General features: G+C 43.9%; 2 protein-coding genes and 1 pseudogene across 8 annotated transcripts; all 3 read right to left on the reverse strand.

The window, feature by feature from the left end:
• Positions 1-1297: 1297 nt before the first annotated feature.
• LOC110504893 (protocadherin alpha-C2) lies at positions 1298-21785 on the reverse strand. 6 transcript variants are annotated; one of them, XM_021583755.3, is made up of 3 exons: positions 18270-21785; positions 4841-4876; positions 1298-2944 (listed from the first exon to the last, which is right to left on the reverse strand). In XM_021583755.3, exons 1-2 carry the CDS (start codon positions 20676-20678, stop codon positions 4865-4867), a joined length of 2421 nt encoding a protein of 806 aa, XP_021439430.1. In that variant the 5' UTR covers positions 20679-21785; the 3' UTR covers positions 1298-2944; positions 4841-4864. The 6 variants fall into 6 exon arrangements, with proteins under 6 accessions (XP_021439430.1, XP_021439431.2, XP_021439429.3 ...); XM_021583756.3 differs by lacking the exon at positions 18270-21785 and adding an exon at positions 12252-17177; XM_021583754.3 differs by lacking the exon at positions 18270-21785 and adding an exon at positions 9287-11905.
• On the reverse strand, positions 14080-17779 carry LOC149971602 (protocadherin alpha-C2-like). Its single transcript, XM_090219554.1, has one exon. It carries the CDS (start codon positions 17582-17584, stop codon positions 15092-15094), a length of 2493 nt encoding a protein of 830 aa, XP_090075680.1. The 5' UTR covers positions 17585-17779; the 3' UTR covers positions 14080-15091.
• LOC110504894 (protocadherin alpha-C2 pseudogene) lies at positions 21323-23933 on the reverse strand (annotated as a pseudogene). The gene has a single exon (XR_016491612.1). The product of XR_016491612.1 is annotated as a protocadherin alpha-C2 pseudogene (transcript).
• Positions 23934-24192: the final 259 nt, after the last annotated feature.

Raw genomic sequence — 24192 nt, forward strand, 5'->3', positions numbered from 1 at the left:
CACAGTTCAATTAAGTTAATATCGGGCAGATATTGTTCAGTTTTCCACTTATTGCGTGCATAAACACTCATTAGAATTACGGAAGTCAAGGAACAATTGAGGTCTGGACATGTTGGGGAGTAGGCCACCTCTTTACATACCAAATGTATTATTTTAAAAATCCTTTGTGATCAATATGATCTCTGTATGTATTACTTACTTTTTTGTGGGGGGGGGGGGGGGGGGGGGGCAGCCTATGGGTACATGTGGTATAAACTAAGTGTGCAACATGAATATTATAGCTGTAAACCCCCCAAACTAAAAAATTGTTGAAGCAAAAAATGAACCATAATGGATTTCTACCAGTCACTTAAAGAGAAATTCCACCCAATAACTATCTTTTGGTATTTGTTTCATTAGTCCATTGTTAATAAGGTTCCCAAAAGGTTTTGCTTGTCAGCAATCAAGTTTTCAACATATGTAACTATCAAAATACAGAAATCAGCCTTGTATGATGCATTTGCATAATAGGATGCAAAACACTGCATGATAAGACGCAAAATGCACCATCGAGGGCTTCCACCATGCCAATTTAAAGTAGTCCAAGTGTCAACTGCGTGGGGATTCCTATGGGTTGTAACCTCTATGGTGCTGCCCATGCTGTCACAGACGCCATAATGGCACAAATGTAAAGATGAGTGAGTCTTTTGTCACTTTACACACCTTCCATATCCACCTATCACGTTTCATCCATCGGTAAAGTATTAACCAATGAGATTCAATCATTTTAAAATGACTTTCTTCCTATCACTTTCCTGTTGTTGCTTCTGTTTTACAGATCACCACCTACACCCCAGCATCACCAGGTTAGGCCAGGGTTTCCCAAACTTGGTCCTGGGGCCCCGCTGGGTGCACGTTTTGTTTTTTTCCCTAACTAATTGTGCACCCAGGGGGGCCCCAGGACCAAGTTTGGGAAACACTGCGTCAGGCTATTGATATGTTTATTAAACATTTCAAATAATCAGTTCAACCGTGAAGCTTTAGTCTGGTAGAACTGCTAATGTACAGTTACTTCCAAAGTTGAATTGAGTAGGCTTCAGTAGCTAGCATGTCAACCAATGAGCTGCTGTGGAACTGCTCAGCTGACCTAGCAAAAGCTGCCCCTACACCACAGATCCAGGATCAGATACCTACCAACCTTGACCTTAACCATATCTGAAAAATATCTGACCTCGTATCAGCGGTTAGGGGCATCTTTTGTGTCCTACGGATGAGTGGGCCCACCTTGGAGAGCTAAAAGAACCAGAGAGCAAAGAGGTAATTCATCATGAATGTAATAGTCTTATACATCAGATCCACATGGCATGCAGTACAATACATAAAGACTGACTACATATGGCACCATCAATAGATACTACAGGCTACACAAAGCACATATATACTTGCCTTGATCAGAACTAAAAGCAGGAATAGTAGTTGCTGTAGTAATATTTTAAATACATATTGGAGTTTCATTTTGTTTAGCAGTCACATTTTGTACATAGTTTTAAAAATAAAGAAATGTAAACTTTAAAAACAGATTCATTTGGCCAGTGTATTGTTTTCTTTGTTTAGTTCAATACTAAAGCATTGGCATCAAATACATCCAGCATTACACATAAAATAACACAGTCATTCATTTCAGTGATTAAAATGAACTTATTCACTGATAAAGGTTTAAAGCGAACGTATAAGGCAGTGAAACAATATAAAAAATGTACTTATTATATTTGGATGAAACTGTATTTGCCATAGGGCCTAATTCAAAATGATACCAGATACTTCCAATACTTCCCCTCACTGGCAAAGCCCAGACATCCCCCAACCTCACATAGGAGTAGACCATGGATGTTTTTAGGAGGGAACTATGTGCAGTTTGCTCTGCTCTGGGGTGGAGGAGGAGGGTGAGAGGAGCTGTGCAGGGAGAGAGCATAGGCCGATGACCTCTGACCCCTCCTCCAGACCAGCAGTCTTTGATGTCAGAAGGGTGTCTTTGTCATTGCACCTTCATCAGAGAGGTGTCCTAATTGTGACTTCATCATAGTGGCTATAAGTATTCTTTGTAATGACACTCTTGTTATGAAAAGTAAAAAATAAAAAAAAAACAGAATAAACAGTGATGTTAGAGTGACACCTTGGTAGACACTGTGAGTCACTTCAAATATCCCGGACCACATCTAACACATTTCCCAACAAAGCAGTTACATTGAAATCTCCATGCACATGAAGGAAAGGGCTGATATACGTACATATACAGTATTGATAAAGAAGGGCTCACTCTTTGCTGTTTGATAAACGGATTGATGAAAGTATTCTAAATTCCTTTTTAGGATATATTGGTTTGTTTGATTCTACATTTACACACGTGTGCTCTGACCGAACAAGGACAAATACTTAAGTAAAAACCTAACATCCAAGGTCTTTCCTTTTGGAAAGGGGGTACAGTCTTTGAAGGCAATTCCACATTCCTATGTCTGTCTCTGTATATTCATAGTGGCTGTTTTAACTCCTGCAGTATGTCCTGTAGTACCCTCCTGCATTCTGTCTCTCTAGTGTATGTTCTCTTCACTGTGGTTAGTTGAAACGTGTGGGGCCCTCAGTGATGGGCCATAGCCATGCAGAACCATGCGTGTTGAATGGACGTTGAAGTTGATTGGGGCTAGTGTGTGCTTATAGAGAGATCATGGCTGGGGGATAGGGGGGCAGAGTGTCCTTTAGGTCCTTGGGATGACAGGCATTGTTTGGCCAAGGGGGTGTAGGTGAAGTGTCACTAGGGGCCTGGTTACTTAAGGGAGGGGGCTGAGTAGGGTAAGGACGGGGGTTCCTTTCATCAGTGGATGCGGGGTTCCTTCTGATGTAAATCTGGTGGACCAATGGGGATGGGTCCTTATGAGGAACTGCTGCCGCTGCCGGTGGTGGTGGACCCCTGAGAATGAGAGAAGAGGATTAGACAAAGGTGGGAGGGATCTGGGACAATCACAGCCTTGTGATTGGCCAGACTATGACACGTCTCATGCAGCCGAGGTCTGTCAGTCTGACAAGGCATCAGGCAGAACGACAGAGTGGAGGATTCTGGTGGTGGTGGGGCTATCGATGTACACCATGCTCCAAGATTTACGTGAGGGAGAGAGTGGTTGCTAAGTAACTGGGTGATACGTTTCATTTTCTGTCCCTCTGCACAAAGAATTAGGTCAGGCATCACATCGCAGTGAAGACGAATTCACAAGGATCATTGTGTTATTGTGAACTCATCAACAGTCAGTCAAACAATCAAACAGTTAATCATTCACACCACAAACAGTACAGTCCAATCCACCAAACAAACAGTCTAAGATACAGTACATGTCCCTGATCTGCATTAGTGATGGGAGTGAAGGAGATGAACACATATTAATATTACATGCAGAGGACAGTATAGTTCTGTTTAGGGTTGCAGAAATCCAGGAACTTTCCCAAAATCCCCTGTCTTTCCAGAAGCCCAGGTTGGAAGATTACCTGAATCAGGAGGGAAAAGCAGGAAATCCATCATCTTCCAACTAGGATTACTGGAAAACCTAGGGATTTGGGGGAAGTTCTGCTACATGCTAACGTGTATGTCAGCCTGGGTTGTAATGTGTCTGCGGTGGTTGCAGGGAGGGCCTGGGAGGGCCGGGGTAGGATGCTGTGAGATGCATCAGTCAGGGATCAGTTGTGGTGTGCAAGAGAGGGCCGGACAATTGTCAGATTTCCGGGGGGGGGGGGGGTTGTCTGTCATTCTGCGGCCCCCGGGGGCCAGATGCAGGGTTGAGTGCTCAGTAACTGGTTGCAATCAGGAGTTACACACAGGTGTGTGCCCTAAACAAAAAAGGAATCGCAGGAGAGAGGGCATACCGTCATCCATCCCCCTCTTTAATCTGGATTACAACTAAAGCCAGAGTTTCTGCCAAATAGATCACAGATTATTATTATTATCAGCAGCATTATGATTATCACAACGTCTCTGTCTGATGTCCTCTGAGGTCAATCAATGCCATTAGTTTGTTTCCCTGATAGGAAACCGTCCAAAGGTCACTGTTCCGCCAGAGAAGAAAAACCAAATGTACTTTAGAGTTAGGAAACTAGGGCAGCAGAACCTAGATATCAGCATTATAATAGTAGCATTGCTACAGAATATCATTATGTAGTCAGAGCTGAGACAGGCCCAATAGGAGGAGGATATTATTATGTAGTCAGAGCTGAGACAGGCCCAATAGGAGGAGGATATTATTATGTAGTCAGAGCTGAGACAGGCCCAATAGGAGAAGGATATTATTATGTAGTCAGAGCTGAGACAGGCCCAATAGGAGGAGGATGTTATTATGTAGTCAGAGCTGAGACAGGCCCAATAGGAGAAGGATATTATTATGTAGTCAGCACTGAGACAGGCCCAATAGGAGGAGGATGTTATTATGTAGTCAGAGCTGAGACAGGCCCAATAGGAGAAGGATATTATTATGTAGTCAGCACTGAGACAGGCCCAATAGGAGGAGCCTTGAGGATAAGAGTCTAACACGGGCAGCATTGGCTAGTTTGGGGATGAGGTTCTGTTAAAAAGGGGCAAAAGGTTGATGCAGGACAGACCCAATCTGGTGCTTTTCATGGATGAAGCCATTAGGAACGGGGCAGGGGTATCACCAGAGTGACATTTGTGATCAAAACCACCGCTCCTCTTAACGAGAGGGGAAAGACACAGAACGAGAAGAACTCCACTGAAACAAAACCAGACACGAAAAAGAAAACACATCATTTCTGTAAGGTCATTTAAAAAGGGTTCCCGGGGCGGTTGAGTGAGACTCCTCCATACCTCCAGCTGCACAGTGGACTTCCCTCATTTAGGGTACTTAAGAACAGGGAGAAAAGAAATAAGCATTTCAATGGTCAAGACATTGCAGAACACAAGGAATCTTTCTGTATGCATGGTTATGGCCTATGGCTATACTCTCATTTTGTCATATTAATCACTCCATTTCTACTGAAGCGATTATCTGATAAATCTTGGGGAAAGTCAATATTTCAAAAATATATAGCCTACAGCCCAAAACAGACAAAACAGGATAGAAGGAAAAATGCCATGGCAACCTGAAAAGGGTAACATGAGTTGGTTAGGAAAACAACCGTTTCAGCAATCCATTCACACACACACAGTCTCCCTCACACACAAGCGCACACACAATAACTTATTCTACAAATACTTACCTTTTTACAAGAACCAGCCTTGATCAAGTAAAACATTTGTTATACATTGGAACGAGCGCATAAATGTATAATAACATGAGAACAGATATTGCAGAACATGTAGGTAGACTATGGATAGGCTAAGGCTGGATTTTGAGAAATGACAGTGCACATTATTAGGTATAGAGAGAGTGGTGCACAGCAAAACAAGTTCACTACAACCCTGACCCCTCTCTTGCTGCAGACCTCCTCCTGCTCTCTCTTCCCTACTGAGTGACGTAAGAGGAGGAGAGACAACCTCTGCAGCATGGAGGCGGGAGTGGCCTCATTGAGGCGTTCAGCTTGACTGGGCTCACTGAGAGAGAGGGGGGGGGGGGGTTATTCTGATGCATTTTAATTCAGGGGATGGAGATATTTGATGAAATGAAAGTCTGTAAACAAATACCGAATTAGAAGAGATCATGTGATGTCAATAATGAGAGGAAGCCATTTGGTCCATCTAGACTAATAAAGGACAGGAAGTCTAATGTGAAAGCGTAACCTTGTTTGTTTTGAAAGCTCAAGGGGTTTCTGTCTCATTGTCTTGTAGGCTGTACCATATATAAACAACATTGCTGCTGGCGCTGTGTAATCTCCATCACGGTGAGTTAGCTCTACACGGATGCAGTATGCAGGCACAGTCAGTGCAGTGAAATATAAGCCACACGCCATTCAACCTGTCAGACCAAATTAGAGGCCTTTTTCCCAGCAGGTGCTGCAGCTGTTTGTTGAGGTGCTAGAGGGAGAAAATATAAATTCATAACAGATGAATGAATTTCAGAGATAAAGGAACTAGGCCTGATTACCCGGCAGAAGGGGACCTGTTTTTAGACTGGTAATGTGGTGGAAGGTGGAAAAGTAACACCTGCCCTCTCAACACCTGACACTTTGTATACGGTATAACTGGGTAAACAGTATGCGACAAGTTTGTGTGAAAAGGTTATATGATGCCAAAAACATTATCAAATTTGATCTTACACATTTTAAGTTTCAGTCATTTTCCAAGTTGCTGTTATTGAACAGTATTTTATAAAATCATCATTGCTTCTTCTCAGAAATAAACAGAACTTTTGCCCAAAGTGTTATATTTGTGTTATTCACGATGCCATCTTGGATTTACTTGTTGTTCTTACACAGTAGTGTGGTTCTAATGAACATTTGGTGTTGCTCTCTCATTACTGTAACTTCCCAACAACTTCACTGGGTTCACGCTACTTTGCTTGTTGTGGAACTGGAGGCGTATGCGTTGCCAATACAGTCATGTCCATAATTAACAGCACCCTTGATAAAGATGAGCAAAAAAGACTGTATAAAATAAATAATACAAATATTGAGATATATTGTATGCCCCAAAAATATAGATATTGTTGTAACCCAATGATAAAATGTATAGAATTGCAGGAAATAAGCTTTAAAGCTGCTAAATTATTTTCAGCAACAAGAGGGGTGTGAACAGTTTGTGTCATGAACTGTGCTTGTGCCCGTAGAAATAGACTTGGCGTGCGTGGGGGGGATGCAGGATATTCCCCAATGTTGGGGCCCCGAGTAAAAGAGTTTGGGAACTCCTGTTTTAGGGCACACACTCTTAGAAAAAAATGTGATGGAAACTTCCGTTCATATGGTCTCCAGCAGCTGACCGGACGTTCTGAGACCTCAAGCAGCGATTCACTACAGCGTCCATCTTAATCCATCCGGACCCATCCCGTCAGTTCGTGGTGGAGGTCGACACCTTGGACGTCAGAGTGGGGGCTGTCCTATCCCAGCGTTCTGCCCAGTACCAGAAGCTGCATCCCACTTCCTTTCCCATTGTCTTAACCCCGCTGAGAGGAACCACCTCAACTCCAAGCAGGCGAGATAGGGAAAAGGAAATTAGTGAATAAAAAGGACTATCTCCTACCGCCCGGGGTCCAAGAATGTGAAGCCTGACGCACTTTCAAGTCTGTACAGCCCTGCTACTACACCATCGGACCCCGAGACCACCCTCCCTACTTCCTGCACCGCAAGGTGTTCCCAGCCAACTGGATGTTTGTTTCCACACTTACCTGTCATCCTGGCTCCCATCGGACCTTTGCTTTCATCCAACAACATTTTTGGTGGCCCGGCATGGTTCCTGACATCTCCTCGTCCGTTGCCACCTGCACTGTGTGTGCGCAGAACAAGACTCCGGGGCAAACTCCGGCTGGCCTCCTTCAACAACTCCCTGTCCCTCACCGCCACTGGTCCCATATATCCTTGGACTTTATCACAATTCTCCCTCCGTCAGATGGCAACACCACCATCCTTACGGTGGTGGATAGGTTTTCCAAAGCCACGCTAAGTTGCCCTCAGCTAAGGAGACGGCCCAGCTCATGGTGCAGCACTCCATGAACTTCCGGACGACATTGTCTCCAATCACGGAGTTCTCATCCCGGTTCTGGAAGGCGTTCTGCACCCTCATTGGGTAGTCGGCCAGCCTGTCTTCTGGTTTTCATCCATCCAAATTTTAACGACCAGTCGGAAGCGAGACAATCAGGACCTGGAGATGACACTTTGTTGCCTCGTCTCCACCAATCCCACCTGGAGCCAGCAATTCGTGTAGGTGGATTATGCCTGCAGCACCCTTCCCTGTTCTGATACTGGTCTCTCGACTTTTAAGAGTTCTCTGGGATATCAGCCCCGCCTTTCCCAGAGCAAGAAAATTAAGATAGACATACCTTCTGCCCAGATGTTTGTCCGTTGCTGTCGCTGTATCTGGAAGAGAGCCCAGGCCGCTCTTCTCAGACCACCTCCAGGTATCGATGACAGGCGGACAGATCCCTGCTTCCCGCTACCGTCTTGGGAAAAGGGTATGACTTTCCACTTGGGATCTGCCCCTCCGGGTGGAGTTCCGCAAACTTTCCCCCCATTTTATCGACCTTTTCCCCATCTCTAAGATCCTTCTGTTGCCCCGCACCCTCCGTATACATCCAACTTTCCATGTATCTAGAATGAAACCCCTGTCTCACAGCCCTTTGTCTCCTGTTTCCAGGCCCACCCCTCTCCCCCGTCTCATCGATGGCCATATGGCATACACAGTTTGGCGACTCCTGAGTGTTCGACCGCAGGGCAGGGGATTCCAGTACCTGGTTGACTGGCCCGGAGGAGAGGTGTTGGGTCCCCACCAGGAATATCCTAGACCCAGCCGTCATCTCGGACTTCTGCCGGCGACAACGCGGTCAACCAGGTATGTCACCGGGTAGGACATCAGGTGGTGCTCCTGGGTGGGGTGGGGGGGAGACTGTCACACCCTGATCTGTTTCACCTGTCTTGATATTGGCTCCAACCCCCACCAGGTGTCTCCCATTACCTCATGTGTATTTATACATGCGTTTTCTGTTTGTCTGTTGCCAGTTCGTCTTGTCCCGTAAAGTCTTACCAGCATGTTCCTGTGGTTCCTATGCTCTACTTTTTGTTTTTCCTAGTCTTCCCAGTTCTGACCTTTCTGCCTGTCCTGACCCTGATCCTGCCTGCCGTCCGGTACCTGCCTGACTCTGATTTGGATTACGACTCTTTGCCTGCCTGAACCTACCGACTGCCTGCTCCTTGAACTAATAAACTCTGAGACTCATACTTTCCACCTCCTGTGTCTACATCTGGGTCTTAGCCTGAGCCGTGATAATTATGGCCTATTGTGTGTAGATTGATGAGGAAATTAAAAATATATATTTTAGAACAAGGCTGTTACGTAACAAAATGTGGAAAAAGTCAAGGGGTCTGAATACTTTCAGGTGGCACTGGAGAACCTAAAAGGGTTATTTGGCATTCCCCATAGGAGAATCCTTTGAAGAACTAGTTCTGGTTCCAGGTAAAACTATTTGGGTTCCAGTTAGAATCATTTTCGGTACCATGTAGAACCCTTTCCAAAGAGGGTTCTACATGGAAACCAAAAGGGTTCTCCTATGGGAATATCTGAAGAACCCTTTTGGAACCCTTTTTCTAAAATTGCAGTGACTCAGTCATACTGTTGTTGCATTGTGCTTTGCTGTGGAGGTCATTCAGAGGTGGAGGTCCTTCTTACCTGCAGAGTAGAGGCTGCTGATTCGCTAGTCTCTGTCAGGCCGGTGCTCCTTGGTAAACTGGACACAATGTATCTGGAGCCCGCCTTTGGCACAGGCTGTCTGACTACCAGCTTTCCTTTCCTGGTCTCTGCTAGAAACATACTGTACCAGTAGGCATCGTTGGAGACCAGAGTGGAATCTGCGATGGTCGAGTTCCTCTCGCTGATCACGCTGTTCCTACTGGGAGGAGCCGCTTTGCTGGGCATCGGTTTCTGACACTTCAGCACACAGGTGACCAATATGGTGATCAATAACAGAAAGGACACAGAGCCCAAGCCAATCACCAAATACAGGTTTAAGTCTGAAAATATGTCATATTCTAGAGGCACTTCAGTCATGTCAGAGTAGGCTTTAACGGCAGTCTCCACTGTTGACAGCTTGATGGTAACTGTAGCAGACAGAGCAGGTTCCCCGTTGTCCTTGGCGATGACAACCAGCCGTTGATGACGCGGATCTCTGTAACTGAACATTCTCATGGTCCGGATATCTCCATTGTATTGGTCCAGACTGAATAAGGTGGCGTCAGTAACCTGTAGAAACTGGTATGTAATCCGAGAGTTCTGGACCGAGTCCGTGTCTATGGCTATCACCTTGGAGACCAGGGATCCTTTATCAGTGGATCTGGGAATCTTTTCCTCCACAACGGAGCCGTGCACGCGCCACGGAGAGACTATGACCGGGGTGTTGTCGTTCTGATCTACAATAATGATGTGGACAGTCACATTACTTCTGAGCGGAGGAACACCAGAGTCTCTGGCCTCAATGTGGAAAAGGAACTCTTTCTCTATCTCATAGTCAAACGTCTTTAGTGCATAAAGATTACCATTCTCCGGATTGATGGAAAACAGCATGGACATGGAGGTGTTCACTATCTCCTTCTCTATGATGAAATAAACTAGATACTGGTTTTCATGGAGGTCTGGATCAAACGCAGTGAGGGAACTTAGCAAGGCCCCGGGCGCGTTATTCTCCATTACGGGAATAGTGTAGAACGACTTTGGGAACTGTGGAACGTTGTCGTTAACGTCTAGTAGTTCTAAAGTCATCGTTTCATTGTCAGATAGCGGAGGGGAACCCCTGTCTGTTACGGTAAAAGTTATGTCATATTCTGGGACCTTCTCACGGTCGAGAGGTTCTGATACTACTAACTCATAATAGTTATCGGAATTCTCTCTTAGTGCAAAAGGTAATTCATCCGCAATATGGATATCGACAATACCATTTTCACCTGAATCTTTATCGCTGACACTGACAACTGCTATCACCGTGTCTACCGCTATATCCTCCTTTATGGGACTTTGATATGATTTGATTGATATTTCAGGATGATTGTCATTCATATCCGTCACTAGAATAGTTATTTTACACTGACCTGACAATGAGTTGGTCCCCTTATCAGTTGCTATGACTTCCATATCATAGATCCTGAAGTCTTCATAATTGATCATTTCTTTCACCGTTATTTCTCCGTTATTAGGGTTTAAATTGAACGTTTCATGTGTTTTCTCTGATGTATACAAACTATATGAATATAATATTACCGAATTGATACCCTCATCTAAGTCTGTTGCATTCAATTTAACCACAAGGCTTCCTATTGGAGAGTTTTCCATTATATTTATATTATATGAATCTTTGTCGAACTGAGGGGCATTATCATTTGTGTCCAGGACACGAACAATTATGTTGGCTGTACCAGAGCGCGCGGGGACTCCACCATCTACAGCGGTGAGTATTAGGTTATGAACGGCGTGCTCCTCTCGGTTTAAAGCCTTTTTCAGTATCAAATCGGCAAACTTCGATCCATCCCTCCCGGTCTGAATTTCAATATCAAAATGATCACTTTCACTGATGTGGTAGGTTTTTACAGAATTCGTGCCCACATCGGGGTCAATTGCATTGCTTAGAGAAAAACGCTCCCCGGCTGGGGTCGATTCAGAAATATCTAGGTTTATGATATCTCTACGAAAACGTGGCGCGTTGTCATTTATATCAACGATTTCCAATTCTATGTTAAATATCCGAACTGGATTTTCAATGATTACCTCCATTTTTAGAAAACAAGTTGTAGCTGTTTTAGAACTACAGAGGTATTCCCTGTCCATATTTTCAACAATATACAGCTCCCCCGTCTCTTTGTTCACGTCAAGATATTTCTTACCGGCGATGACATCTAACCGCATCTTGCGTTTGCTCAAGGTTTTCATATCTAGTCCCAAATCAGCAGCTAAATTAGCAACAACGGATCCTTCCTCCATTTCCTCGGGAATAGAATAGTGAGTAACAGCAGACGCCGTATTCATGACTGCAGAGAGAAGAATAAAGGCCGAGACGTACCTTCTCCAGGACTGTCCATTAATACGCGAATCCATTGTTATAAATAGTTTGCTTTACTCCCAGTGTGAAGCAATTCCAAAACATACAATTTAACAGTGAAAATATTGAATAAGACAACAGTCGTTGTGACTGTTTCTAATAAGTGCCAGGTTGTGTTTCAAATGATCCGTTCAAACGTGGTAGTTTCAGCACCATAGAGCTGTCCATATCACAATGCTCCCCTCTCGTCCCTGTGACGCAGCTGCCATGGAGACTATTACATCACAAACTAATGCTTTTCACTGGTGAACAGCGACGCTTTGCGTGTTTAACAAAACTTTGCACCTTTCATTTTAAAGTACTACAGACCTCATAGTATTACTGTATTACCAGTTAATTAAAAGTGTGCACATTTAGATAGAAAATGAGTTGTCAAGTATATTAATTCAAACGTTTACATCAGCAACAAGGAAAACATGCAATGCATGTCAGAGCAAATAAGTTCCAACATTTAAGGTTGTATAAAATGGAGTAAGACTCTACCTGGGCAACACACACAGATAAAGTTATAGCAAATTATGTTGAATTCGAGGTGAAGATATTTCTTACCTGCAGAGTAGAGGCTGCTGAGTCGCTGGTCTCTGTCAGGCCCGTGCTCCTTGGTAAACTGGACACAATGTATCTGGAGCCCGCCTTTGGCACAGGCTGTCTGACTACCAGCTTTCCTTTCCTGGTCTCTGCTAGAAACATACTGTACCAGTAGGCATCGTTGGAGACCAGAGTGGAATCTGCGATGGTCGAGTTCCTCTCGCTGATCACGCTGTTCCTACTGGGAGGAGCCGCTTTGCTGGGCATCGGTTTCTGACACTTCAGCACACAGGTGACCAATATGGTGATCAATAACAGAAAGGACACCGAGCCCAAGCCGATCACCAAATACAGGTTTAAGTCTGAAAATATGTCATATTCTAGAGGCACTTCAGTCATGTCAGAGTAGGCTTTAACGGCAGTCTCCACTGTTGACAGCTTGATGGTAACTGTAGCAGACAGAGCAGGTTCCCCGTTGTCCTTGGCGATGACAACCAGCCGTTGATGACGCGGATCTCTGTAACTGAACATTCTCATGGTCCGGATATCTCCATTGTATTGGTCCAGACTGAATAAGGTGGCGTCAGTAACCTGTAGAAACTGGTATGTAATCCGAGAGTTCTGGACCGAGTCCGTGTCTATGGCTATCACCTTGGAGACCAGGGATCCTTTATCGGTGGATCTGGGAATCTTTTCCTCCACCACGGAGCCGTGCACGCGCCACGGAGAGACTATGACCGGGGTGTTGTCGTTCTGATCAACAATGATGATGTGGACAGTCACATTACTGCTGAGCGGAGGAACACCAGAGTCTCTGGCCTCAATGTGGAAAAGGAACTCTTTCTCTATCTCATAGTCAAACGTCTTTAGTGCGTAAAGATTACCGTTCTCCGGATTGATGGAAAACAGCATGGAAATGGAGGTGTTCACTATCTCCTTCTCTATGATGAAATAAACTAGATACTGGTTTTCATGGAGGTCTGGATCAAACGCAGTGAGGGAACTTAGCAAGGCCCCAGGCGCGTTATTCTCCATTACGGGCATAGTGTAGAACGACTGGGGGAACTGTGGAACGTTGTCGTTAACGTCTAGTAGTTCTAAAGTCATCGTTTCATTGTCAGATAGCGGAGGGGAACCCCTGTCTGTTACGGTAAAAGTTATGTCATATTCTGGGACCTTCTCACGGTCGAGAGGTTCTGATACTACTAACTCATAATAGTTATCGGAAGACTCTCTTAGTGCAAAAGGTAATTCATCCGCAATATGGATATCGACAATACCATTTTCACCTGAATCTTTATCGCTGACACTGACAACTGCTATCACCGTGTCTACGGCTATATCCTCCTTTATAGGACTTTGATATGATTTGATTGATATTTCAGGATGATTGTCATTCATATCCGTCACTAGAATAGTTATTTTACACTGACCTGACAATGAGTTGGTCCCCTTATCAGTTGCTATGACTTCCATATCATAGATCCTGAAGTCTTCATAATTGATCATTTCTTTCACCGTTATTTCTCCGTTATTAGAATTCAAACTGAAAGTGGCTTGAGTTTTCTCTGATGTATAGAGGCTATATGAATATAATATTTCCGAATTGGTTCCCTCATCTAAGTCAGTTGCATTCAGTGTAACCACAAGGCTTCCAATTGGAAAGTTTTCCATCACATTGATGGTGTAGCTTTCTTTATCAAATTGAGGGGCGTTGTCATTCGTATCTAGAACGGGAACAATGATGTTGGCTGTGCCTGTGCGGGCAGGGACTCCGCCGTCTACAGCCGTGAGTATTAGATTATGAACCTCCTGCTCCTCTCGGTCTAAAGCCTTTTTCAGAATCAAATCAGCAAACTTTGACCCGTCTCGTCCGGCCTGAATTTCTATATTGAAATGATCACTTTCTCTTAGATGGTAGGTTTTCACAGAATTAGTGCCAACGTCAGGATCCACGGCATTGTTCAGTGAGAATCGTTCTCCTATTGCAGTTGACTCGGATATATCCAAATGCATTTCGTCTCTTCGAAAATAAGGTGAATTGTCGTTGATATCCATGATTTCTAGCTCAATATTAAACATTCGTAATGGGTTTTCAATTGTAGCGTCCAGTTTTAGAAAGCAATTGGTTTTAGAGCTGCATAGATGTTCTCTATCCATTTTCTGTAAAATGTAAAGCTCTCCGGTTTCTTTGTTAACCTCCAGATATTTTTTATTGGCGACAACATCCAATCGCATCTTGCGCCTATTCAATGTTTTCACATCCAGTCCCAAATCAGTAGCTAAATTGGCAACTACGGAGCCTTCCTCCATTTCCTCTGGAATAGAATAATGGGTTACGGCAGACGCCGTGTTCATGGTGGTAGAGAGAAGAAGAAAGACCGATACGTACCTTCTCCACCGTTGAACGAGGCAATGCGACTCCATCGCTTGATTGTTGTTATCCGTGGGTAATGCAATACAAAAATCGGGACCTTCTGATGATGATTTGAGAAGCCAAACGAGTCGACTATTGTATCGATATGTATTTTAGATAATCGTTTTACAGCGATGGATTCAGCACCATGGAGATGTCCACATTCATTGCTTTGCTTTCTTCGCTGTGACGACCTGTCATGGCAACTGTTACTTCACAGAACAGTGCCTTTTATTGGTGAGCAGCGACACTTTGCGCATTTTACCAGCATTCACACATGCGAATTAAAACCTTGCAGGCAAGTTTTCAATTGCCTAAAATAGGTAGAATAGAAGAGAGAGTAGGCCTGTGCTCAGTTTTTTTTTTCGGTTATGATACTTGTTCACAACTACCCCAATATTATATGCATCAATGTCTCACCATTCCTTCACTTTGTGCCCTGGTTTTACACGAAGAGATCCAGCACATCAGTGTCAAAGCGATTGATGATAAGTAATTTGGTTAAAACAGATGGAGATTGTTTTCTTACCTGCAGAGTAGAGGCTGCTGAGTCGCTGGTCTCTGTCAGGCCCGTGCTCCTTGGTAAACTGGACACGATGTATCTGGAGCCCGCCTTTGGTACAGGCTGTCTGACTACCAGCTTTCCTTTCCTGGTCTCTGCTAGAAACATACTGTACCAGTAGGCATCGTTGGAGATCAGGGTGGAATCTGCGATAGTCGAGTTCCTCTCGCTGATCACGCTGTTCCTACTAGGAGGAGCCGCTTTGCTGGGCATCGGTTTCTGACACTTCAGCACACAGGTGACCAATATGGTGATCAATAACAGAAAAGACACCGAGCCCAAGCCGATCACCAAATACAGGTTTAAGTCTGAAAATATGTCATATTCTAGAGGCACTTCAGTCATGTCAGAGTAGGCTTTAACGGCAGTCTCCACTGTTGACAGCTTGATGGTAACTGTAGCAGACAGAGCAGGCTCCCCGTTGTCCTTGGCGATGACAACCAGCCGTTGATGACGCGGATCTCTGTAACTGAACATTCTCATGGTCCGGATATCTCCATTGTATTGGTCCAGACTGAATAAGGTGGCGTCAGTAACCTGTAGAAACTGGTATGTAATCCGAGAGTTCTGGACCGAGTCTGTGTCTATGGCTATCACCTTGGAGACCAGGGATCCTTTATCGGTGGATCTGGGAATCTTTTCCTCCACAACGGAGCCGTGCACGCGCCACGGAGAGACTATGACCGGGGTGTTGTCATTCTGATCAACAATAATGATGTGGACAGTCACATTACTTCTGAGCGGAAGAACACCAGAGTCTCTGGCCTCAATGTGGAAAAGGAACTCTTTCTCTATCTCATAGTCAAACGTCTTTAGTGCGTAAAGATTACCGTTCTCCGGATTGATGGAAAACAGCATGGACATGGAGGTGTTCACTATCTCCTTCTCTATGATGAAATAAACTAGATACTGGTTTTCATGGAGGTCTGGATCAAACGCAGTGAGGGAACTTAGCAAGGCCCCGGGCGCGTTATTCTCCATAACGGGAATAGTGTAGAACGACTGGGGGAACTGTGGAACGTTGTCGTTAACGTCTAGTAGTTCTAAAGTCATCGTTTCATTGTCAGATAGCGGAGGGGAACCCCTGTCTGTTACGGTAAAAGTTATGTCATATTCTGGGACCTTCTCACGGTCGAGAGGTTCTGATACTACTAACTCATAATAGTTATCGGAATTCTCTCTTAGTGCAAAAGGTAATTCATCCGCAATATGGATATCGACAATACCATTTTCACCTGAATCTTTATCGCTGACACTGACAACTGCTATCACCGTGTCTACCGCTATATCCTCCTTTATGGGACTTTGATATGATTTGATTGATATTTCAGGATGATTGTCATTCATATCCGTCACTAGAATAGTCATTTTACACTGACCTGACAATGAGTTGGTCCCCTTATCAGTTGCTATGACTTCCATATCATAGATCCTGAAGTCTTCATAATTGATCATTTCTTTCACCGTTATTTCTCCGTTATTAGAATTCAAACTGAAAGTGGCTTGAGTTTTCTCTGATGTATAGAGGCTATATGAATATAATATTTCCGAATTGGTTCCCTCATCTAAGTCAGTTGCATTCAGTGTAACCACAAGACTTCCGATTGGAGAGTTTTCCATTATTTCTATATTGTAGCTTTCTTTGTCAAATTTAGGGGCGTTGTCGTTTGTATCCAGCACTCGAACAATTATGTTGGCTGTGCCCGAACGCGCTTGTACTCCGCCATCTACAGCGGTGAGAATTAGATGATGAACCTCCTGCTGCTCGCGGTCTAAAGCTGTCTGCAAAATTAGATCAGCAAACTTTGACCCATCTCTCCCGGTCTGAATTTCTAAAGTAAAATGATTACTTTCGCTCAGGTGGTAGGTTTTAACAGAATTGTCTCCGACATCAGGGTCTATGGCATTGTTCAAAGAGAATCGCTCTCCAACTGCAGTTGACTCCGATATATCCAAATGCATTTTATCCCTTCGAAAATGAGGTGCATTGTCGTTGATATCCATGATTTCTAGTTCGATATTAAACATTCGTATTGGGTTTTCAATTGTAACATCCAATTTAAGGAAGCAAGATGCCGTTTTGATGGGGCAAAACAATTCTCTATCCATCTTCTCTAAAATGTACAGCTCCCCCGTGTCTTTGTTAATCTGCAAATACTTCTTATTTCCAACAACATCTAACCGTATCTCCCGTTTACTCAAAGTGTTAACATCTAGTCCCAAATCAGCAGCTAAATTAGCAACAACGGAGCCTTCCTCCATTTCTTCGGGAATAGTATAATGGGTAACGGCAGACACGACGTTCAGGGCAGCAGAGAAAATAAGAAAAACCGAGACATACCTTCTCCATGGCTGTCCGCGTCTGTGCGCCTCCATTGTTGTCTTTGTAAACTCTGTTTACAAGAAAGTAATCTCAAACACAATGTCAACCAGCAGAAAATATAGGTAAATTACAATATCGCAAGGCCTTAAGCGTTTTAGAGCGAACAGAGCAGAATAATATATTTTTTGACCGATTCAGCACCAGGAGTAGGTTACACTGCCTTCCTAATGACGAACTGTCATGGCAACCACTGCATCACAAACGTATGTGGTTAGCTAGTAAACAGCGACGCTTTGCGCATATTACGAGCTTGTACTTATCTACTGCTGTCTATGTTGTTGGGCTGTCTTCGTAATATAGCTGAATGTCGACGCAAATAAGCAAACATCTGGAGCACTATTGCCTGCAAGATTTTTATCGATTTCAAGATTGAAACAAGACCAAGGTAGCTGGTGGGATTTCATTTGTTTTGCCGAACATATTTTTGAATTTATATTAGACCTGAAAGGTAGGCATATTAACACGATGACCCCAGAAGTGTCTTCCATTGAATGACGAAGAAAAAAGGCATTTACGCATAAGGTGAATGCGTAAACAGTCACACACGGACCAATACCACTGGTCACAGAGGTCAATTCAACGTCTTTCCACGTTGGTTTATATGTGGAAACAAGGTTGATTCAGCTAGTCGGTTATAGAAACATTTGAGAAGATCTGAAATGAATGATCAAGTCTTACCTGCAGAGTAGAGGCTGCTGATTCGCTGGTCTCTGTCAGGCCGGTGCTCCTTGGTAAACTGGACACGATGTATCTGGAGCCCGCCTTTGGTACAGGCTGTCTGACTACCAGCTTTCCTTTCCTGGTCTCTGCTAGAAACATACTGTACCAGTAGGCATCGTTGGAGACCAGAGTGGAATCTGCGATGGTCGAGTTCCTATCACTGATCACGCTGTTCCTACTGGGAGGAGCCGCTTTGCTGGGCATCGGTTTCTGACACTTCAGCACACAGGTGACCAATATGGTGATCAATAACAGAAAGGACACCGAGCCCAAGCCGATCACCAAATACAGGTTTAAGTCTGAAAATATGTCATATTCTAGAGGTACTTCAGTCATGTCAGAGTAGGCTTTAACGGCAGTCTCCACTGTTGACAGCTTGATGGTAACTGTAGCAGACAGAGCAGGTTCCCCGTTGTCCTTGGCGATGACAACCAGCCGTTGATGACGCGGATCTCTGTAACTGAACATTCTCATGGTCCGGATATCTCCATTGTATTGGTCCAGACTGAATAAGGTGGCGTCAGTAACCTGTAGAAACTGGTATGTAATCCGAGAGTTCTGGACCGAGTCCGTGTCTATGGCTATCACCTTGGAGACCAGGGATCCTTTATCGGTGGATCTGGGAATCTTTTCCTCAACCACAGAGCCGTGCACGCGCCACGGAGAGACTATGACCGGGGTGTTGTCGTTCTGATCAACAATAATGATGTGGACAGTCACATTACTTCTGAGCGGAGGAACACCAGAGTCTCTGGCCTCAATGTGGAAAAGGAATTCTTTCTCTATCTCATAGTCAAACGTCTTTAGTGCATAAAGATTACCGTTCTCCGGATTGATGGAAAACAGCATGGACATGGAGGTGTTCACTATCTCCTTCTCTATGATGAAATAAACTAGATACTGGTTTTCATGGAGGTCTGGATCAAACGCAGTGAGGGAACTTAGCAAGGCCCCAGGCGCGTTATTCTCCATTACGGGAATAGTGTAGAACGACTTTGGGAACTGTGGAACGTTGTCGTTAACGTCTAGTAGTTCTAAAGTCATCGTTTCATTGTCAGATAGCGGAGGGGAACCCCTGTCTGTTACGGTAAAAGTTATGTCATATTCTGGGACCTTCTCACGGTCGAGAGGTTCTGATACTACTAACTCATAATAGTTATCGGAATTCTCTCTTAGTGCAAAAGGTAATTCATCCGCAATATGGATATCGACAATACCATTTTCACCTGAATCTTTATCGCTGACACTGACAACTGCTATCACCGTGTCTACCGCTATATCCTCCTTTATGGGACTTTGAAATGATTTGATTGATATTTCAGGATGATTGTCATTCATATCCGTCACTAGAATAGTTATTTTACACTGACCTGACAACGAATTGGTCCCCTTATCAGTTGCTATGACTTCCATATCATAGATCCTGAAGTCTTCATAATTGATCATTTCCTTTACAGTTATCTCACCGCTACCAGGATTTAATTTGAACGTGCCCTGTGTCTTTTCTGATGTATAAAGACTGTATGAGTATATTACTTCTGCATTTGACCCTTCGTCTAAGTCTGTTGCGTTTAACTTCACTACAAGATTTCCGATTGGGGAGTTCTCCGGTACGTTTATGCGAAAGCTTTCCTTTTCAAAATAAGGGGCGTTGTCATTTGTATCTAACACATGAACAATGATGCTGGCTGTACCGGAGCGCGTGGGTACCCCGCTGTCTACAGCCGTGAGTATTAGATTTTGAAACGCCTGCTTCTCTCGATCTAAAGCCTTTTTCAGAATCAAATCAGCAAACTTCGATCCGTCTCTTCCAGTCTGAATTTCAATACCAAAATGGTGGCTTTCGCTAAGATGATAGGTTTTCACCGAGTTCGCACCAATATCAGGGTCAACTGCATTGCTTAAAGAGAATCGCTCACCTAACGGTGTCGACTCGGATATATCTAAATGTATTGTATCTCTTCGAAATTGTGGCGCATTATCATTGATATCCATTATTTCTAACTCTATGTTAAATATCCTCAGTGGGTTCTCAAGGACAACTTCCATTTTTAGAAAACAAGTAGCTGTCTTCATGTTGCAAAGCAGTTCCCTGTCTATCTTCTCAGCGATATACATTTCTCCTGTGTCCTTATTAACGTCCACATATTTCTTATTAGCTATGGTATCTAACCGTATCTTGCGGTTGCTTAAGGTTTTCATGTCCAGTCCCAAATCAGTGGCTAGATTGGCAACAATAGAGCCTTCCTCCATTTCTTCGGGAATAGAATAATGGGTAACGGTAGATGCCATGTTCAGGACTGCAGAGAAAAGAAGAAAGACCGAGACGTACCTCCTCGAGGGCTGAATGATCCGATGTACATCCATTGTTTCAAATGATTGCTTATCATGCGCAGCGCAAAATTGAAAACGTGAGGATTATGATAATATGGAAATAGTCAACCGTTTGGGAGTAGAAGCGAGACGTGTTTCAGATAATCCTTTGTCAAAGAGATGGTTTCAGAACCAGGGAGCTGTCCAGATAAAAAAAAAATACCTTGCTTTCCTCCTTGTTACAAACTGTCATTGCGACTCTTACATCACAAGAGGTGTGTTTTATTGGTGAGCAGCGACACTTTGTGCATTTACCAGCATTTACACATCTCTACATTAAAAACGGTCCACTTTTTTTGTGGTCTATGAATGGTGTATAATGAGAAAGAAAAGTTGACGTCGTTATTTTTAATAAATAGTTTTTAATTAAAGGGCATGGGAATATATATATATTGTCCATTTCGCTATGGTTGTAAAATCTAATGTTGTCATAATTTTTATAAACATTGCATGGCATTGTATAATTGAAACGTTTGGTGGAGGGAGTAAAGCTTTATCAGTTTGTTGTTTTGGTCATTCTGGTTGCTCACAGCTACCCCTTATCAGATTTGATTTTTGTACCATATTACGCCCTAAATTATGGCTTTTACGCATTATGATTATCAAAAAAAGGATGTAGGTGATTTGTTTAAAACAGATTAAGATTGTTTTCTTACCTGCAGAGTAGAGGCTGCTGAGTCGCTGGTCTCTGTCAGGCCCGTGCTCCTTGGTAAACTGGACACGATGTATCTGGAGCCCGCCTTTGGTACAGGCTGTCTGACTACCAGCTTTCCTTTCCTGGTCTCTGCTAGAAACATACTGTACCAGTAGGCATCGTTGGAGACCAGAGTGGAATCTGCGATGGTCGAGTTCCTCTCGCTGATCACGCTGTTCCTACTGGGAGGAGCCGCTTTGCTGGGCATCGGTTTCTGACACTTCAACACACAGGTGACCAATATGGTGATCAATAACAGAAAGGACACCGAGCCCAAGCCGATCACCAAATACAGGTTTAAGTCTGAAAATATGTCATGTTCTAGAGGCACTTCAGTCATGTCAGAGTAGGCTTTAACGGCAGTCTCCGCTGTTGACAGCTTGATGGTAACTGTAGCAGACAGAGCAGGTTCCCCGTTGTCCTTGGCGATGACAACCAGCCGTTGATGACGCGGATCTCTGTAACTGAACATTCTCATGGTCCTGATATCTCCATTGTATTGGTCCAGACTGAATAAGGTGGCGTCAGTAACCTGTAGAAACTGGTATGTAATCCGAGAGTTCTGGACCGAGTCCGTGTCTATGGCTATCACCTTGGAGACCAGGGATCCTTTATCGGTGGATCTGGGAATCTTTTCCTCCACCACGGAGCCGTGCACGCGCCACGGAGAGACTATGACCGGGGTGTTGTCGTTCTGATCAACAATAATGATGTGGACAGTCACATTACTGCTGAGCGGAGGAACACCAGAGTCTCTGGCCTCAATGTGGAAAAGGAACTCTTTCTCTATCTCATAGTCAAACGTCTTTAGTGCGTAAAGATTACCGTTCTCCGGATTGATGGAAAACAGCATGGAAATGGAGGTGTTCACTATCTCCTTCTCTATGATGAAATAAACTAGATACTGGTTTTCATGGAGGTCTGGATCAAACGCAGTGAGGGAATTTAGCAAGGCCCCAGGCGCGTTATTCTCTATAACAGGAATAGTGTAGAACGACTGGGGGAAGAGTGGCGCGTTGTCATTGACGTCCAACAGATGTAAAGTTATCGTTTCATTATCAGACAAGGAGGGCCTTCCTCCGTCCGTCACAACGAGCGTGATATCATATTCTGGAACTTTCTCACGATCTAATGTTTCCGAGACAATGAGCTCGTAAAGGAAGTCAGACGACTTGTGCAAAACAAATGGCACCTGTTGGTTTATAGATAGGTTCATTTTGCCATTGTCACCTGTGTCCCTGTCGCTTATACCTACGATTGCTATGACTGTCCCAACTGGAATGTTCTCATTAACTGTACTCTTATATGATTTAACGGTTATCTCGGGATAGTTGTCGTTTGTATCTGTAACGCCAACTACAATTTTACATTGGCCGAATAGGGGATGCTGTCCTTTGTCCTTAGCCTCAACATGCATCTCGTAAAACTTCATATCTTCATAATCAATAGTTCCTTTCACTGTTATCTCCCCTGTGTTTGGATTCAGTGCAAATACGTATTGTGTTTTCTCTGACGTGTAAAGTGTGAATGAATACTTGATGTCTGCATTTGACCCTTCATCTAAATCTGTGGCGTTTAGCTTCATTACTAGAGTTCCAATCGCGGAGTTTTCTGTCACATTCACGGAATAAACCGAACGGTCGAATCTAGGGGCGTTGTCGTTTGTATCCAGCACTCTAACAACGATATTAGCTGTACCAGATTGCGATGGGACCCCGCCATCTACAGCCGTGAGTATTAAGTTATGAACGGCGTGCTCTTCCCGGTCTAAAGCCTTTGTCAAGACCAGGTCAACATATTTAGTACCATCACTTCCAGTCTGGATTTCTATGGTAAAATGCTCGCTAGCACTGAGCTGGTAGGTTTTGACTGTATTTATACCAACATCCGGGTCCACTGCATTAGGAAGGGAGAATTTCTCTCCTGGTGTAGCTGATTCTGAAACATCAAGCTCTATTTTGTCCCTGCGAAAATGAGGTGCGTTATCGTTAATATCTGTTATTCCCAATTCTATGTTAAATATGCGTAAAGGGCTTTCAATGATAACGTCCAATTTTAAAAAACAGTCGGTAGTCTTAGTAGTACAAAGATACTCCCTGTCTATTTTCTCTACAATATACAGCTCACCTGTCTTTTTGATGACGTCCAAGAACTTCTTGCTATGGAAAATATCAAGTTTTACCTCGCGATGAGCCAGACCTGCAAGTTCCAGTCCCAAATCTGCGGCTAAATTGGCCACTACAGAACCTCTCTCCATCTCTTCGGGTATGGAATACCGCGTCACAGACAAAGCGCTGCCCCATAACGCGCAGAACACAAAGACAGCGGCGAAAAACCTTCTCTCCCGATGCATCCTGGACGTTGAACTCCAGTCAGATTTAGCTAGACTCCTTATATTCGGATGCTATTAAGGCGTGTATAAAATCCTATATAGTAGCCTGATGTTCAGACCAGTGTTGTTGTTGTAAATTAAATAGCCATGTTTGTTTATGCTAAAACAGGTCTGTCCTACAGCAGAGATGGATGAGAATGTCATGGCTCCCTCTAAGCAGAGCTGAGATATTTACTGGTGAACAGCGACACCATCTGGCTAACGCAGAAGGGGAGTCAAGGAGAGGCCACGGATTGTTGTGATGTTGCAGAATTGGCTACTTAAGCAAGACAGTATTGATAGATATATAAAGAATAGTAAATATTGTGCTGTACTACTAAGTAGGCTGTTGATATTCATTTTACTAAGAATGAAGGACATGTTAACCTGTACTATTGTATTAGGCCTATCTATTGTTTTCACGGTTGATGTGATAATCACTG

Source organism: Oncorhynchus mykiss, chromosome 25 (assembly GCF_057628025.1).
Source record: "Oncorhynchus mykiss isolate SJ-2025 chromosome 25, ASM5762802v1, whole genome shotgun sequence".
NCBI classification, from domain to species: Eukaryota; Metazoa; Chordata; class Actinopteri; order Salmoniformes; family Salmonidae; genus Oncorhynchus; species Oncorhynchus mykiss.